This window comes from Typopeltis vanoorti, chromosome 14, assembly GCF_054136105.1.
Source record: "Typopeltis vanoorti isolate ZY-2024b chromosome 14, IOZ_Tvanoo_1.0, whole genome shotgun sequence".
NCBI lineage: Eukaryota > Metazoa > Arthropoda > Arachnida > Uropygi > Thelyphonidae > Typopeltis > Typopeltis vanoorti.
In genome coordinates, this window is record NC_143562.1 from 94,184,774 (window position 1) to 94,198,566 (window position 13,793).

General features: G+C 36.4%; 1 protein-coding gene across 1 annotated transcript in view; it reads left to right on the forward strand.

Moving 5' to 3' along the window:
• Nucleotides 1–13,793, forward strand: part of LOC150099771 (uncharacterized) — a 392,852-nt gene that overhangs the window by 260,699 nt on the left and 118,360 nt on the right. Inside the window, exon 9 of the mRNA XM_090403489.1 lies at nucleotides 4,293–4,343. Within this exon, the coding sequence (XP_090259615.1) occupies nucleotides 4,293–4,343 (51 nt within the window). The remainder of the gene's footprint in view (nucleotides 1–4,292; nucleotides 4,344–13,793) is intronic.

Here is a 13,793-nt window from a genome sequence, read left to right on the forward strand (position 1 = left end):
TCAATCCATCGTTCCATGATTTCTTTTTTATCCATTAGAATATGGTCTCTTGAGTCTCTAATGACACTTGCATGGTTTGCTGTATTTGTCCTGCTTGTCATTTCTCTTATCTTTTCATGCATTTCTCTGCTTCTGTGTTTTCTATCAAGGTTTTCTATATCTATACATTTATATTTAATCCATTCCTCTTTGGCTTTCCTGCATTCTTTTTTTATTTCTTTATTCATGCTTTTATATTCAGGTTTGTTCTTTAACTTTTTTCTTTGTTCCATCAACATCAGTATTTTTTCATTCATCCAAGGTTTATTTCTTTTCCTTTTTAATTGTGGGAGTGTATTTTTGATGTTATTCTTGAATGTTTGCCAATTCATGTTAATTTCATCAGTTGGTGTTCTATTGTGAGTTGTGGTGTTGGACTTGTTAAAGAATTTTGTGAATTCTTTTATAAAGCAGTCTTTAACTTCTTGGTTGTTAAGTGAGTCTGAATTATAAGTTTCTCTTATGAATGGTTGGCTTGGTATCTTAAGTTTTATTTTGATTTTTGCAATCACTGGGTTGTGGTCCGATCCTATGTCTGCTCCAGGATATGTTTTTGTTTGTGTTATTGCATTTTGGAATCATTTGCTTATTATTATATAGTCAATTTGGTTTCTATAGATGTCCCCAGGACTTTTCCAGGTATATAGTCTTCTGGGAGGATGTTTAAACAGTGTGTTGGCATTATTAGGTCATTGGTTTCACAGAATTGAATTAATCTTTCACCTCTTTCATTTCTGATTCCAAGCCCTTGGTTTCCCATGCAAAATGAGATTTTTTCTGAGCCCACTTTTGCATTTAGGTCACCCATCATCATAATAACATCATCTGACTTAGCACTGGAGCAATGGTGGATAGAATATGTTTATTGGCAGCATATCTAAGCTGATTATTCTTTACCACTTGATGTGGGCATAAAAATAGGTAATTTGATTTCAACAATGTAGTGAGGTATACACATCTTGCCAATTCTAAATGAAAAACTGTTTTCATCAGCAACTTAATTAGTCATCTGTTAATAGCAAAACTATAAGCACTGTTCTATATTCATCTTACAACAGAATATCATTTTGATGAACAATTTTATGAATATAATGATATTTGTACACAACTTTTATTCCAGTTTTAATTAACTAACATAACAATAAAATATTCCATAAGCAAAATCATTTAAGATATTTAAATATTTTTACAAGTTCTTGTCTCAAGCCAAGTTTTTCCCCCTCCTCCTAAAACTGCTCTGGCATACTTTTTTTGGAAAATTATGTTTTAGATATATGGTGGGAATTTTGAACAGAGTGAAGAATGAAAACCTTCATCCCAGCATGGATAATTTCGGTAACACGAACACAAAGTATCTGAATAAGAAGAACAGAAACAGTAAACAGCAACAGTAAACCCTGAAAAAAAAAGGAGTAAAAATTGCAGAGATGTTCCCACTTGGTATTGATGTAATGCCAAACTACATGAGGTTTTGAAATGAGGTGGACATTCCACAAGAAATTAGACTTGGATAAAATTGTGATCTGAATTATGAAGAGGAGCACACTCACTTGTAAGTGTACAGTAATACTTCGATTAATGCTCAGGATGCATTCCTAGAAGACAAAGCACCAAACGAAACAGTGTTAAATGGGGTCATTTTAATACATAATAAATAGGGATAGGGGAACACAAGACCAAGAATAAACAAGTTTTACTTTAATTTTCAGTTATTTTTATATTAACTTTCCTTTCATGGCCCTTGGTGTTTTGGAATGATACACAAGCAACAGTTTTTTGAAATCACCATTGGTATTACTGCCCAGAAGAAGGGTTAAATGGTCTTTTTGCAGCTTTGAATCCTGGTACTCACTTTTGTTTGCATGATATAAATGTGCGCTTTGGTATTCTGTTGAACCAACCTCTATTAGCTGCAAAGTTTTTGCTCGTATCGTCTCTTTGTTTTTGAATATGATTAAAAATACTTCTGGCCTTTTCCATGATTATTGCCTGACTTAATGGCATGTTGTGGCTCCAATGTCAACTTGATGTTCACCTTTTTCTAATTGCCTCAGCACCTGCATTTTAATGTCGAGCAAAATGCTTTTTTGTATCAATTTTGTTTTGTTTTAACCTTTTGCTGATTCGTTCGGGAATAATCATATTATGTACGAATCAAGGGAAATACAGCAATAAATTGAATCATCATAAATTTAGTGCTTTTTTAGGCTTCGAGTAGAACCGCATTATATCGAATCATGGAATATTTAACACTTTTTTAGGGCTCGGAAAAAACCGTGTTATAGTGAATCAGTGTGTAACAGGGTCTTACTGTATCTGGAAGATCCAGTGTTGGGTAGTGTGTGGAGAGGATATTGTCAGGAATCCTGATTGTGAGATGAATGATTTATTTTAAATTGTTACTTAAAGCAAATATACCTGCTTCTCTTCCATCACGGTTAGTGGAATTTGAAAGAGGAGCCATTTAGGATTGTGGACATTAAAGTCACCAAGGAAGATTACTTCACCATTAGGGAACTCGGATTGTATGAAATCAAGCTTCACAGGTAAGAAGTTAAAGAGGTCAGAATGATTCTCAGAATTGGAGGAATGATAGAGACAGTAGACATGTGACATAATGAGGCAGGGAAATTTTAAGCTACAGAAGGTCTAAAAGGGGAAATTCAGGATTTCAAGAGTAGGCATCCTCTGAGAGGGAATGTTTGTATGACACAAAGCACAGAAGTACCACCCTTGTGGTGCAAGGAATCATATATAGGGTATAGTTTGAACGGTTAAGGTGGGTTGTGTAGAAGAGATATGAGGTTCAGTCAGAAATAGATCAGATTTGAATATCTTCAGGTGATAGTGCACATCATTTAAGTTGGTTTTGATACCACAAATTGGTGAAGTGAAAATGTGGAAGAGATTTTTTTTTAAGATTTTCAAATATTTTGGGTGAGGTTTTTGGTTGAATTTAACCATAGTGCTATAATTATGTAGGTTTACTTTCATTCTAGTATGGTAAGGTGAAGAGAAGAAAGAGCAGAGGAACATATAGTGAAAGGAGATAGATTTTTAGACATGTTGCCCATACAGAGAACATCCAGATTTCATACCATAAAATACAGATTTGTCAGCTAAGTCCCATATCGAGAGCCTATTCTCATTTGTTTAATTTTGAGATGCATACCTCCTAACAAGATTCATCACAAGCAAGTAAGGATTAGACATTGGGTTAGAAGCTGTAGTCAATTTTTTCCACATTCTTTACAGACTTTGTGTTGGCCTCCCAGTTATTCTTCATATTCCCAATTTTTTTTCCCCATCATACTGTAATTGTCTGTTTGAAACACATTACAGTATACCACATTATAATAATGTTTTAAACTACATAGGCAAAGTGGATATTAAATCCAACATTGTTTGAAATCCAAATGTTTGCAGAAATTATGAAAGTTTTGTAAGTTGACCTGAGAGCTTACGAGAATACAATCCTCAGCATCTCCAAATTGCCTTAGCTTGGGCTACTTAAAAGACAAGGGCGCTGACCAAGCATCCATATATTTACCTTTTATTAGGTGAATATATGGAAATATTTACTAAAGAAAGAGCTTTGTGGCTCTTTCTTTATTAAATGTTTTAAACAGCTGTTTTGCATAGTACAGAACTTTTTGCACACCTGTTAACCTCATTATGCAAGGTATTACTGTATATGTAGAAATAAATTCTAGGTATTTTCATAACTGTCATCAAAATATCGAGAGAGGTATTCTGTGTTGTTTTAAATAAATTCTTTTGGTCAGAACCGTTTTCTGTTTTATAGTGATATGCTTTGAACAGACATAAGTGAATTAATCCATTTAAGAATGACTAATTTAATGTCTGTTGTTGTTATTATTATTATTATTATTATTTGACACCTCCAGGGAGTCCAGAGACTCATCGAGGGAGGGCACCTGCTCTACAACTCTGTCTCCACTACTCAATCCACCAACTGATCGCATCTACACCAATGCTATCTATTGCCAACCACTACCACTAGTATTTCCACAGACAATCACAAACATTCATGCCTACAGTGGGATTCGAACCCCCAGCCTTTTGGCTGGAGAGTGAATGCGCTAACCACTCGGCCAGCCTGGCTGGCCGAGTGGTTAGCGCATAAGTTACTATTAGCGTATTAGTCTGTTATACTCACATAATATGTAATATTCATGTATTTTGTTATCTTTATATTATTATTAATTATACTGTGTAATTTTCTTTTTTAGGTTTTTTGGCAATCGGTCATACTGTTATGATAGATTAGCACAGTTTGAGAGGTAATCAAATCATTCTTGGTGAAAATTTTGCTTTTTAGTAACATTTTTCCCCCCCAAAAAAACTACAAATTGCTAATTTTAATAAATACAGTATCAGATCTTCTTATCCCATAACTTGAAATCTGTAATGACCTGAAAATCATTTTGATAACTAGATATTTTTGAAATTTTCTACAAATGCCACAAACCTGGCATTTATGGAAAATTAAGAGAAACTTCTTTACATTAAACACTGCTTGAACAAAGAACATATCAAGAAAAATCGTAGGTAACTGTGTGAAGTATTAATATGTCTATAAAAAGTTAGGAGGAAGAGATGGAACAACTAAGTTAATGATTAAGAACCAGTGAAATATGTTTTATTTCATTTGGGAACTGTAGGGTTGAAGAGCAAATGATCTAACCAATTTCGGAAAGTTTATTTACAAAACATAAATAAATAAATCACACATACAAATGAAACTTAATCTTTGAAAAGGGAATTTGAAAGAAAAAAAAAATTAGTACCCTTATGAAGTTCAGTGATTTATAAGATTTTATTATATTTCATTTACTTTTTCTTTGACAAAGATTGAAGTTATCTATTACTTCTTTACATAGATGAGTAAAAAAAAAAATTTTTTTTTCTCATGTGATGATTTTCAGTCTGTGTCTGTTATTCTTACTCCTTGCTGTTTCCCTAAAATATTTGCATAGGCATCATATACCCCAAGAGGATGATGCATATTACACAAAATTTATACTATTCTGCTTTGTCATGTGATGAATGTTTTGTAATAGTACGTTTTCCTAGAACCATCTGTATTTGTTAAATTCCTGTAAACATTTCATTTTGATCCTCAAGACATAAAATGCACAAATGTGAAAATGGTTTGTGAATCTCATGTACAGGTGAACATTTCATAGGACCAATTTTCTGCACTTCTTAGTGAAACTGAGAAACTAAATGTAAGGGTTTTATGAAGGTTGCAGGTCATCGCTGCAATGCTTTGAGTTTAAATCTGCAACATTTTCATCATAACTTGAGTGCAGGACAAAATTATCACTATTTAGCAGGTCAAAGAGTGGAGAGACTTTAGAGATTTCTTAGTGCCTTCTAACAGCAGAAGTACCAAGGAAAAGGTGCCATCAAGAATCATTGAACCAGACATTCCAGAGGTACTAAAGTATAACAGTGAGAATGTAATGTTAATCAAAAGTGAAAAAGGCTAGTCTTAATAGCATTCAGTTATCCACTAACTCAGGTGTCCATTACTTATCCAAATGCATACCTCAGTGACTCAAGAATTACTTCCATCTTGCAGAGTTCAGTGATAGAAGGATCACAACCAGGTGAACATTGATGATAATACACAGTGTATCTATACCTTCTGACAGTCTGATGAATGTGATATGTTAATGTAATTGACATTCTTAGGTGTTGGACATTAGTCATAACTTATTTTAATGGTATTACAAACTAAATTATAGAAAGATGTTTATTAACTAGCTTATATTTCTATGAATTTCATATCAGCATCTTCAGAACAAACAACATGTATAGTTACATGCAACAGTAAATAAGTGAAATAATTAATGTGGTGCTGTCTAATGTTGTAAAAAAGAAGTATTACGGTTATGTAGGAATTGATCTTAGGATAACAGTCTTCAAATTTTTGGCAAAGCACTGCAGCCATACTTAGGAGGAAGGTTAAGAGAATGCTTCATAGTCACTGATGACTTTAAAAATAAACTTTCTGACTTGTAATGACTTCTATTTAGCATACTGGTTTCTTCCATCTAATCCTGTGTGAAGGAGTGTATAAAGCAAAAATTAAGTTTCATTTCACATGCCAATCCAGAATTGCCATAATAATGATAGCAAATGTGTTTCCTATATTCTCCAAGGCAGATTTTAACAGATCTTCCTGTTTGTCCGTAGTAGACTAAGTCACGTGGAACTCTTCATACACTCCAGGGTATGCTAGACGATGGAATTTATCCTTAAGAGAGCAGATCAAAATTACTATTTTGACATGTGGTTTGATTGTGGTGTGAAAGTTTTATTTTATTAGTACTTGGGCTATCTTTTCAAAGGTATCTCAGATATTTTGAGTCTTGTACTGCGATTCAATCATAAAAGGTGCACTCAATGAGAGATTGGCAAAATTGTGCTTTCTGGGTGTGAAAATTGATGTTGGTGAGACAGTTAGAGCACAAAAGGGTAGGGTGAAAGAAATGATCGTGTTAGCTGGAACGAATGATTTGAAAGGAGAAAAATATGGCATGAGAAAGAGGACATGAAAAAATTACTGGAAGTGGCAAATGAAAAGAATGAGAGAATTAAGATAGTGAGTCTGTTTTGCTGTGATATGACAGAGTAGAGCTGAGAAGGAGGGCCATAATAGAAAATGACTCGATGCGTAGGTTATGCAGGAGGAGTGATGTGGAGTTTGACGGGCAAAAAACATATACAAGAAGGATGGTTTGCATCTGAATGGATTTGGTGTTCAGAGACTGGAGCAGTTGAGTGTAAGAATGTATAATATGCCTAAGTTAGTACCACCGGTAACAAACCAGAATGGAATATTTAGTATAAAGCGTCAGGATAGAGGTAGGCCTAAGGCAGCTTTTGCATTTTTATGTACACCAATGCAAGGAGGAATTTTTGCATTGGTTAGTTCAGGCCAAAGGTTATTGGCATTAGTGAGACATATCTAAGTCTAAGAAGGGAAATCTGATCATGTTTGGATATCTGGGTATTATTGAAAGTAGAGGAAGAGATGTGAAATCTTTTTTGTGAGAGATTAAACAAAAGACTGAGTTTTGGTGGCATTGATGTCTACAAAGTAGTCCCCACTGCCACTGAAATATAGGTAGGAGATCAGAGTTCAAGACATTGGTCATTGTGGATCTTGAGGGCTCTAGCAGTTGAGCACTACAAGGTTTGTCAAATGAAAGTGGAGTATGAACATCTGTAAAACTATGGATATGATTTGAAGTCTGTGAGAGCAGGTCCTAGGGTGCTCTGGCATTGGTGAGGAAATCTGACAAGATTTCAAATTCTAATTATTCTAATAGGGAGATGAAATATCTATATTTATTTTAGGTTGTTGCTAATGGCAAATACCTCAGCTTTCCTCTGTACTTCATCAGTAGAACTGGAGAAGAGAAACCAATTTGAGTTGTGGATACTGAAGTCCACAAGAAAGTTGACCCCACTATTATGGTATTTTGATTGCAGAAATATCAAGCTTTAGTGAGGTAGTGATATAATGATAACCCCTACCTGTATCCAGTGATACCTTCTGCATTGATATGATTGGTGCATGAATAAGATAGTTGAAGAGGTCAGAGTGATGGACACAGCAAAAATGCAAGTATGGTAAAGAAATTTGGAGCTAAAGCAGATCAGATGGGGGTGGCAAATTCAAGCTTTTGCAATCTGAACTGACAATCTTAATTCACTAGAACTGACATGGGATGCCATGACTGGTGAATGCACAAGTGCCACTCTTAGTGGGAAGGAGCTATGTAATGTGTAGTTTGGGCATTTGAGATGGATAATGGTTGTTGTGGCTGCCAGCTAGAGTTCTGTAAGGAATAGTAATTCAGTTTTAAAATGACTAGGCAATGCTCTTCAGTTATATTGCTGTTTAAGCATGAATGTTGGTGAAGTCGATACAGAAACTTTTTTGGTAAGATAATATTAATGTTGGATTTGTTTTGTTTTTTGTGGAAGAATATTTTATGATCTGCAGTAAAATTCTCTTCTTTTACTTTTCCACATATAATGTAATCATTATATGTGAAAAAGAAGATATAATAAAGAATAGAACATGCATTGAGAAGTGACAGACTCAAACATACTGCCGACACAGAGGGAACCCAGTCTCCTGTCCACATGTGGCCTCAACATTTCCCCTGCAAAAACTGTTCTTAGTCTTCCTCCAGTCAAAAACTGACAAAGTAAGTGGCAGCAGGATTTAACACTGGCTGATCAAGAAGCCTCTGGATTTGTTACTGTCTGGTTCAGTCCCATGCACTATCTATCAACCAGCCCACAGAATTATTTTACTACTGTACCCTCGAGTAGGAGAGGGTTTGTCATAAGCCAAGATGGATTGAGATGAAAAAATATAGGTAGATAGAGTTGAAAATATTGCAACAGTTTGATGAAGATATATATAGCAGTGGCTTTGGATGAGATATCAACACACATGTCAAAGGAATATGCTAGAGAATTAGCTATGCCCTTAACCTGGTTGTTTAACTTGAGTTTCAATACAGACATGATTCTAATCCATGGAAAAGGGATAAGATAACTTCATTATACAAGGGTGGAACTAGAATTGATGCAGCCAGTTATAGACCAAGTTGTATCTGAGGAATAGTTATTATGGTTCTAGAGAGGCTAGTAAGAAATTGTATCAAGTAGTGGGTATAAAACACTTTGGTCTTTTATAATAATAGTGGCTTTGTTGAAGATGGTCCTTCTTTTACCAGTCTACTCTTGTTTTACAACAGAATGACAGTTAAGTTGGATAAAAGGAATGGATATACAATGATACTTTGAGATTTTGCAAAGACATTTAACAGGGTTTTATTATACAAGCTCTTAACAAGATGGGTACGCAAAAATAGGTTGGTGGCATGGATTGGAGTGGTTATCTCACTGTTATCAGTGATGTATAAAGGAGATGATAGGTGGAATATCACAGAGTTCTGTCCTTGGACCACTCCTATTTAACTTGTGTATTAATGACTGACATTGGGTATGGTCCAGAAGGAAACATTTAATGGATAATACAAAATTGTATAAGGTGATAGGACATTTCTGATAGAGAATTTCTGCAGGCTGACTTGAGCAAACTGATTCTGTGAGCATATGACCTTACACAACTTGTTCAGATGCCAACCAGAATACCTGATAACCCAAACCACTTCCTAAACACCCTAGATCTCTTCCTCACCAACAACCTTTCCAAATACACAGTAAATGTAATTCTGACCACAATCTAGTGCTCATCTCTCCTCTCCCATGCAGCAACACTTACACAGCCACTCTCACACAAGTAGTTTGGCATTATAACAGTGCCAAGTCGGACAGTCTCTGCAATTTCTATGCCTCATTCCCATGGGGGGGGGGGGACTATTGTTTCTGGCCTTCCAACCCAAATATATGCACCGAACTTATCACCAAAGTAATCCTCACCAGCAATGGAAACGTACATTCCCCATAGTATTCTGACCTGCCATTCCATAACTAAACCCTGGTTTTCCAAAAGATACGCCAATGCTGTACAAATGAAAAACCAAACATACTGTAAAAACCCATCCTCCTTTAAAGCTTATACTGAAGCATGAAATAGATGCAAAAAAACAAAACAATCGATGCTTCCAAAACAGAGTTTGAAAGTGCAAAAAGCACGAAATTAGCAGCCTGTCCAAACAGCAGCCAAGCCTTTTGGTCTCTTGCCAAAGCAACCGGTCATAACTTCTGCCAACACTATTTCCACCCCTATCATAACCAGATGGCTCTATTTGCATCATCACCTAGAGAAAAAAACCAATCTCCTGGCCTTACACTTTGCTTCCAATGCATGCATAATTGACCATGGTAAATATCCCCGAACCATTCCAGATGCACAATCTGGAATGGTTGGGGGGACACACAATGCCCACTGTATCCTTTTGCCAGAAAGGGATCAGAAAAATACTCCAAATTATACATAAAAAAGTCTCCTAGTTATTCTCCTGACTCTCCTATCCTATGTTGCCTATATATACTGTCTTACTCCACTGGTATCTATCCCACAGCCTGGAAATTGGTCTATATTCAACCCATTCCCAAGAAGGGTGACAAGTCATTGCCATCCCACTACCGCCCTATCTCGCTCGCATCAGTCCTGTCTAAAGTAATGGAAAAAAAATCATTAATTCCCAACTCCTACACTACCTTGAAAGTACTCACATAATAAACGACCACTAGTATGGATTCTGTCGCTGCTGATCAACAGGAGATCTGCTCACGTATGTCACCCATCTCTGGACAAATGCCATGGAGAAGTTTGGCATATCTCAAGCGGTTTTGGAATTGATATCTCCAAGGCATTTGACCAGGTCTGGTACAAGGGCTTACTAAGCCAGCTGCCATTGTTTGATCTATCTCAAGACCTCTGTAGTTGGATTGTCAGCTTTCTGTCTGGATGCACACTGTGTGTCGTGGCGGATGGTTCCTTATCCTCTCACCATTCAACTAATGCTGGGTTTCCACAAAGTTCTGTCCTCTCACCAGCCCTCTTCCTGTTATATATCTATGACCTGTTTCAGCTGACCTCCAACCCAATACACAGTTTTGCAGATGACAGCACATTGCACTTCCCCCTTTCATTTAATAAACCTTACTCTACACAACTCATCTCAACCCACAGAGTATCAACCACCACTGTCCTCAATTCTGATCTCCAAGCCATCTTTCAATGGGGTTCAGATAACCTAGTCAATTTCAATGCTAATAAAATCCAGTACTGTCTTATTTCTCATAAAAAATAACCATTTTCTCCGTGTATTATTTTGACAACACCCAAATTTCCAGACAATTTGAGATTTCTCTTCTTGGAATTACCCTGACATCAAACCTCTCCTGACATAAACACATCACAACCATTGCATCTTTAACTTCTAAAAAGCTAGTATTTCTCTTACACTCAAAACATTACTTCAACCCTGAACAGTGGTTAAACTTATACAATTCACAAATTCGCCCAGCTATTGAATACTGCTCTCACATATGGGGTGGGGCCCCCTAAAACTCCCTCAAGCTTGGTTCAAAACAGAGGAAAGCAATTAGACTTATTAATGACTCATATCTTATCCCCCCCCCCCTTTTGCACAGACGGATGGTTTCTACAATATGTGTATTCTACAAATATTTCCATGGGAAATGTTCATCTGGCATAGCATCAATAATTCCCCCACTTAGTACTAAACTCATTGGAACGCGTGCAACTTCTGCTCAGCATCCCTTCACAGTGCACCTTGAAACCCACAGAACAAGTTTCTTTTCCTCCTCCTTCATCCCTGCAAGCTGCTGTGCTGTGGAACAGTCTTTTCCCTGTTGTGTTCCCATGGAATACAATATACAGTTTAAATTAAATGAACAAGTTCCTCCTTTCTCAAGCCACTACCCATACCTGGTACTAATGTACTATAGGTTGATCAACCAACCTTTCGTGTGTGGGCTCAACATAAAAAAATATATTAATGAGTGTCATTTCAGTGATACTAAGTGCAAAAGTTATACATTTTAGCCTGAATACATTGCAGATTGAATATTATATTAATGGGAATTTGCAGCGAGTTGCTGATGAAAGTAGACCTAGGAGGAATGGTAAACAAGGAGTTAAAGTTTAGAGCCCACATTGCCAAGGTGGTTAAGCTGTCACATCAAAAAACTGCTTGCTTGTTAGGAGAAAGGAAGTCATTCTTTCACTTTACTGGGTCTTGATAAGATCACACATGGGCTACTGTGCTCAGATACTTTGCATACATAGAGGACTTCTCAAAACAGTAACAGAGGATACAGTTCCTGAAAAAAAAGATGTGGTAGCCCCTCAGCAAGATGGATGGAGTGTCTATAATGACTGGTCTTCAGAGAGTCCATGCCTCAAGAAAAGCCTACAGTAGGACTATCTGGTAAGAATTTGTGTGGCACATCAACATATGGAATGACCATATAGCATATACTGATGTCCAGTGAAATTATGTAAGGATGGTTGAGGAGAGTGAATCTGGAGTTTGGTCTTGAGTCGTGCCACTTGCATTAGGCTTGATTTGTTTTCTTGGAACAACTAAGGCTTGGATATTGGGTATATACATTCTTTGAATGTAGTGAGGAATGAAAGCCTTCATTTCACTATGGATAATTTCTGTAAGAAATTAGTGTATGTTTGGATCTGGAATGTGGAAGTAAATAGTCTGCCTGTGGAGAGGAGTAGTAGAAATTACAGTCGCCTAATTTTGTGCATTGTAGTTCAAAAAATATAAGGTTGAGAGTGACCAAGGGAATTGCATTCCATAGGGATGAGACTTGTGGAGGGTTTCATGTAGTCTGATTACCAAAAGAAGCCTCTTCTTTCCTCTACTCTTGGAAGAACTTGGAAGAACTGGTTAAGAAAAGATGCTATTTTGGGTGAGTGGAGAAGAATGGTAGATGAATGATTTGCATTATATCTTTGTTTTCAGCAATTACTTCAGTGTCTCTTCTAGCATGGTCACCAGAATTGGACAGCAGAGGCCATTTTGAATTAGGAACATTACAATCTAATATTATTATTATTATTAAAAGAGAAACCTCTGGTGAGTCAGGTACTCATTGAGGATAACCATATACTACCCACACCAGCTGTCATACTTATCCTTGAATTCTTTCACACTACTTGAACACACAACATCCAATTGCAATCCATTTCAGTCATGCACCACACTATGAGAGAAAAATCTAGCTCCCACCCCTTCTTGATGGCATTCATTCTCAACTTCCAAGGATGCCCTGCCATCCTTTCTCCACCCTCCATAAAATGAAGAATTCCATCTATAGAAATTCTGTATGCCCCTTTCAGAAGATTGTAAGTCTCAATCTTATCATCCCTCTTTCTTATCTTTGGTTGTGTCTACAGTCTACAAATTCTCAATCTGTCTTCATAATCAGTATTCCACAATATCGATATAATTTTTAAACAGTCTTCTGTGCACTCTCTCTCTGTGTCATAATCTTTCCCTGTGTCTTAAATATACAAATTAAATCTCTTCAATTTGTATTTGAGAAGTGGCTCTAATATAGAACACTGAGGCACTCCACCCTAGATTCCACTCAACCATATACTGCTATCTGGACTCTGTCAGCCACTCCTATCCATGCTACCAGCTTCATATCCATTCCCATTAGCTCTAATTTTTGTAATAGTTTTCCATGCAGTATTTGGTAAATGACTTTGTAGAGTTCGGGAGTGTCATAGTTTAGCCATTCCCCTTATCTAATTTTGCTATTATTCTATTATAAAATGTGAGTAGATTACTAAGGCAGGACCTACATTTTACAAAGCTGTGCTGAGCAAAGTAGAGTATCATATTCCTATTTACCTGCTGGATTTTAACTAACTTTTTCGATACTTTAACAACCATTTCTAAGATACTTGGACCACTGCTATTTAATTTGTTCATTAATGATATAGGAAAGGATCTGAGAGGAACTGTTATTTGCCGATGATGCAGAGTTGGGTAGAGCAATAGTGAACACAACATGATGTCAAAATTTTGCAAGATGATTTGGATAGATTGTCAGACTGGGCTAAGGAGAATGGATGTCAGTTTAATGTTGCAGAGTGTAAGATTATGCATTTTGGAGTGAAAAGCTATATACCATATACCACATTAGTGGAATTATACTCCAGGAAATTGATTTGGGAG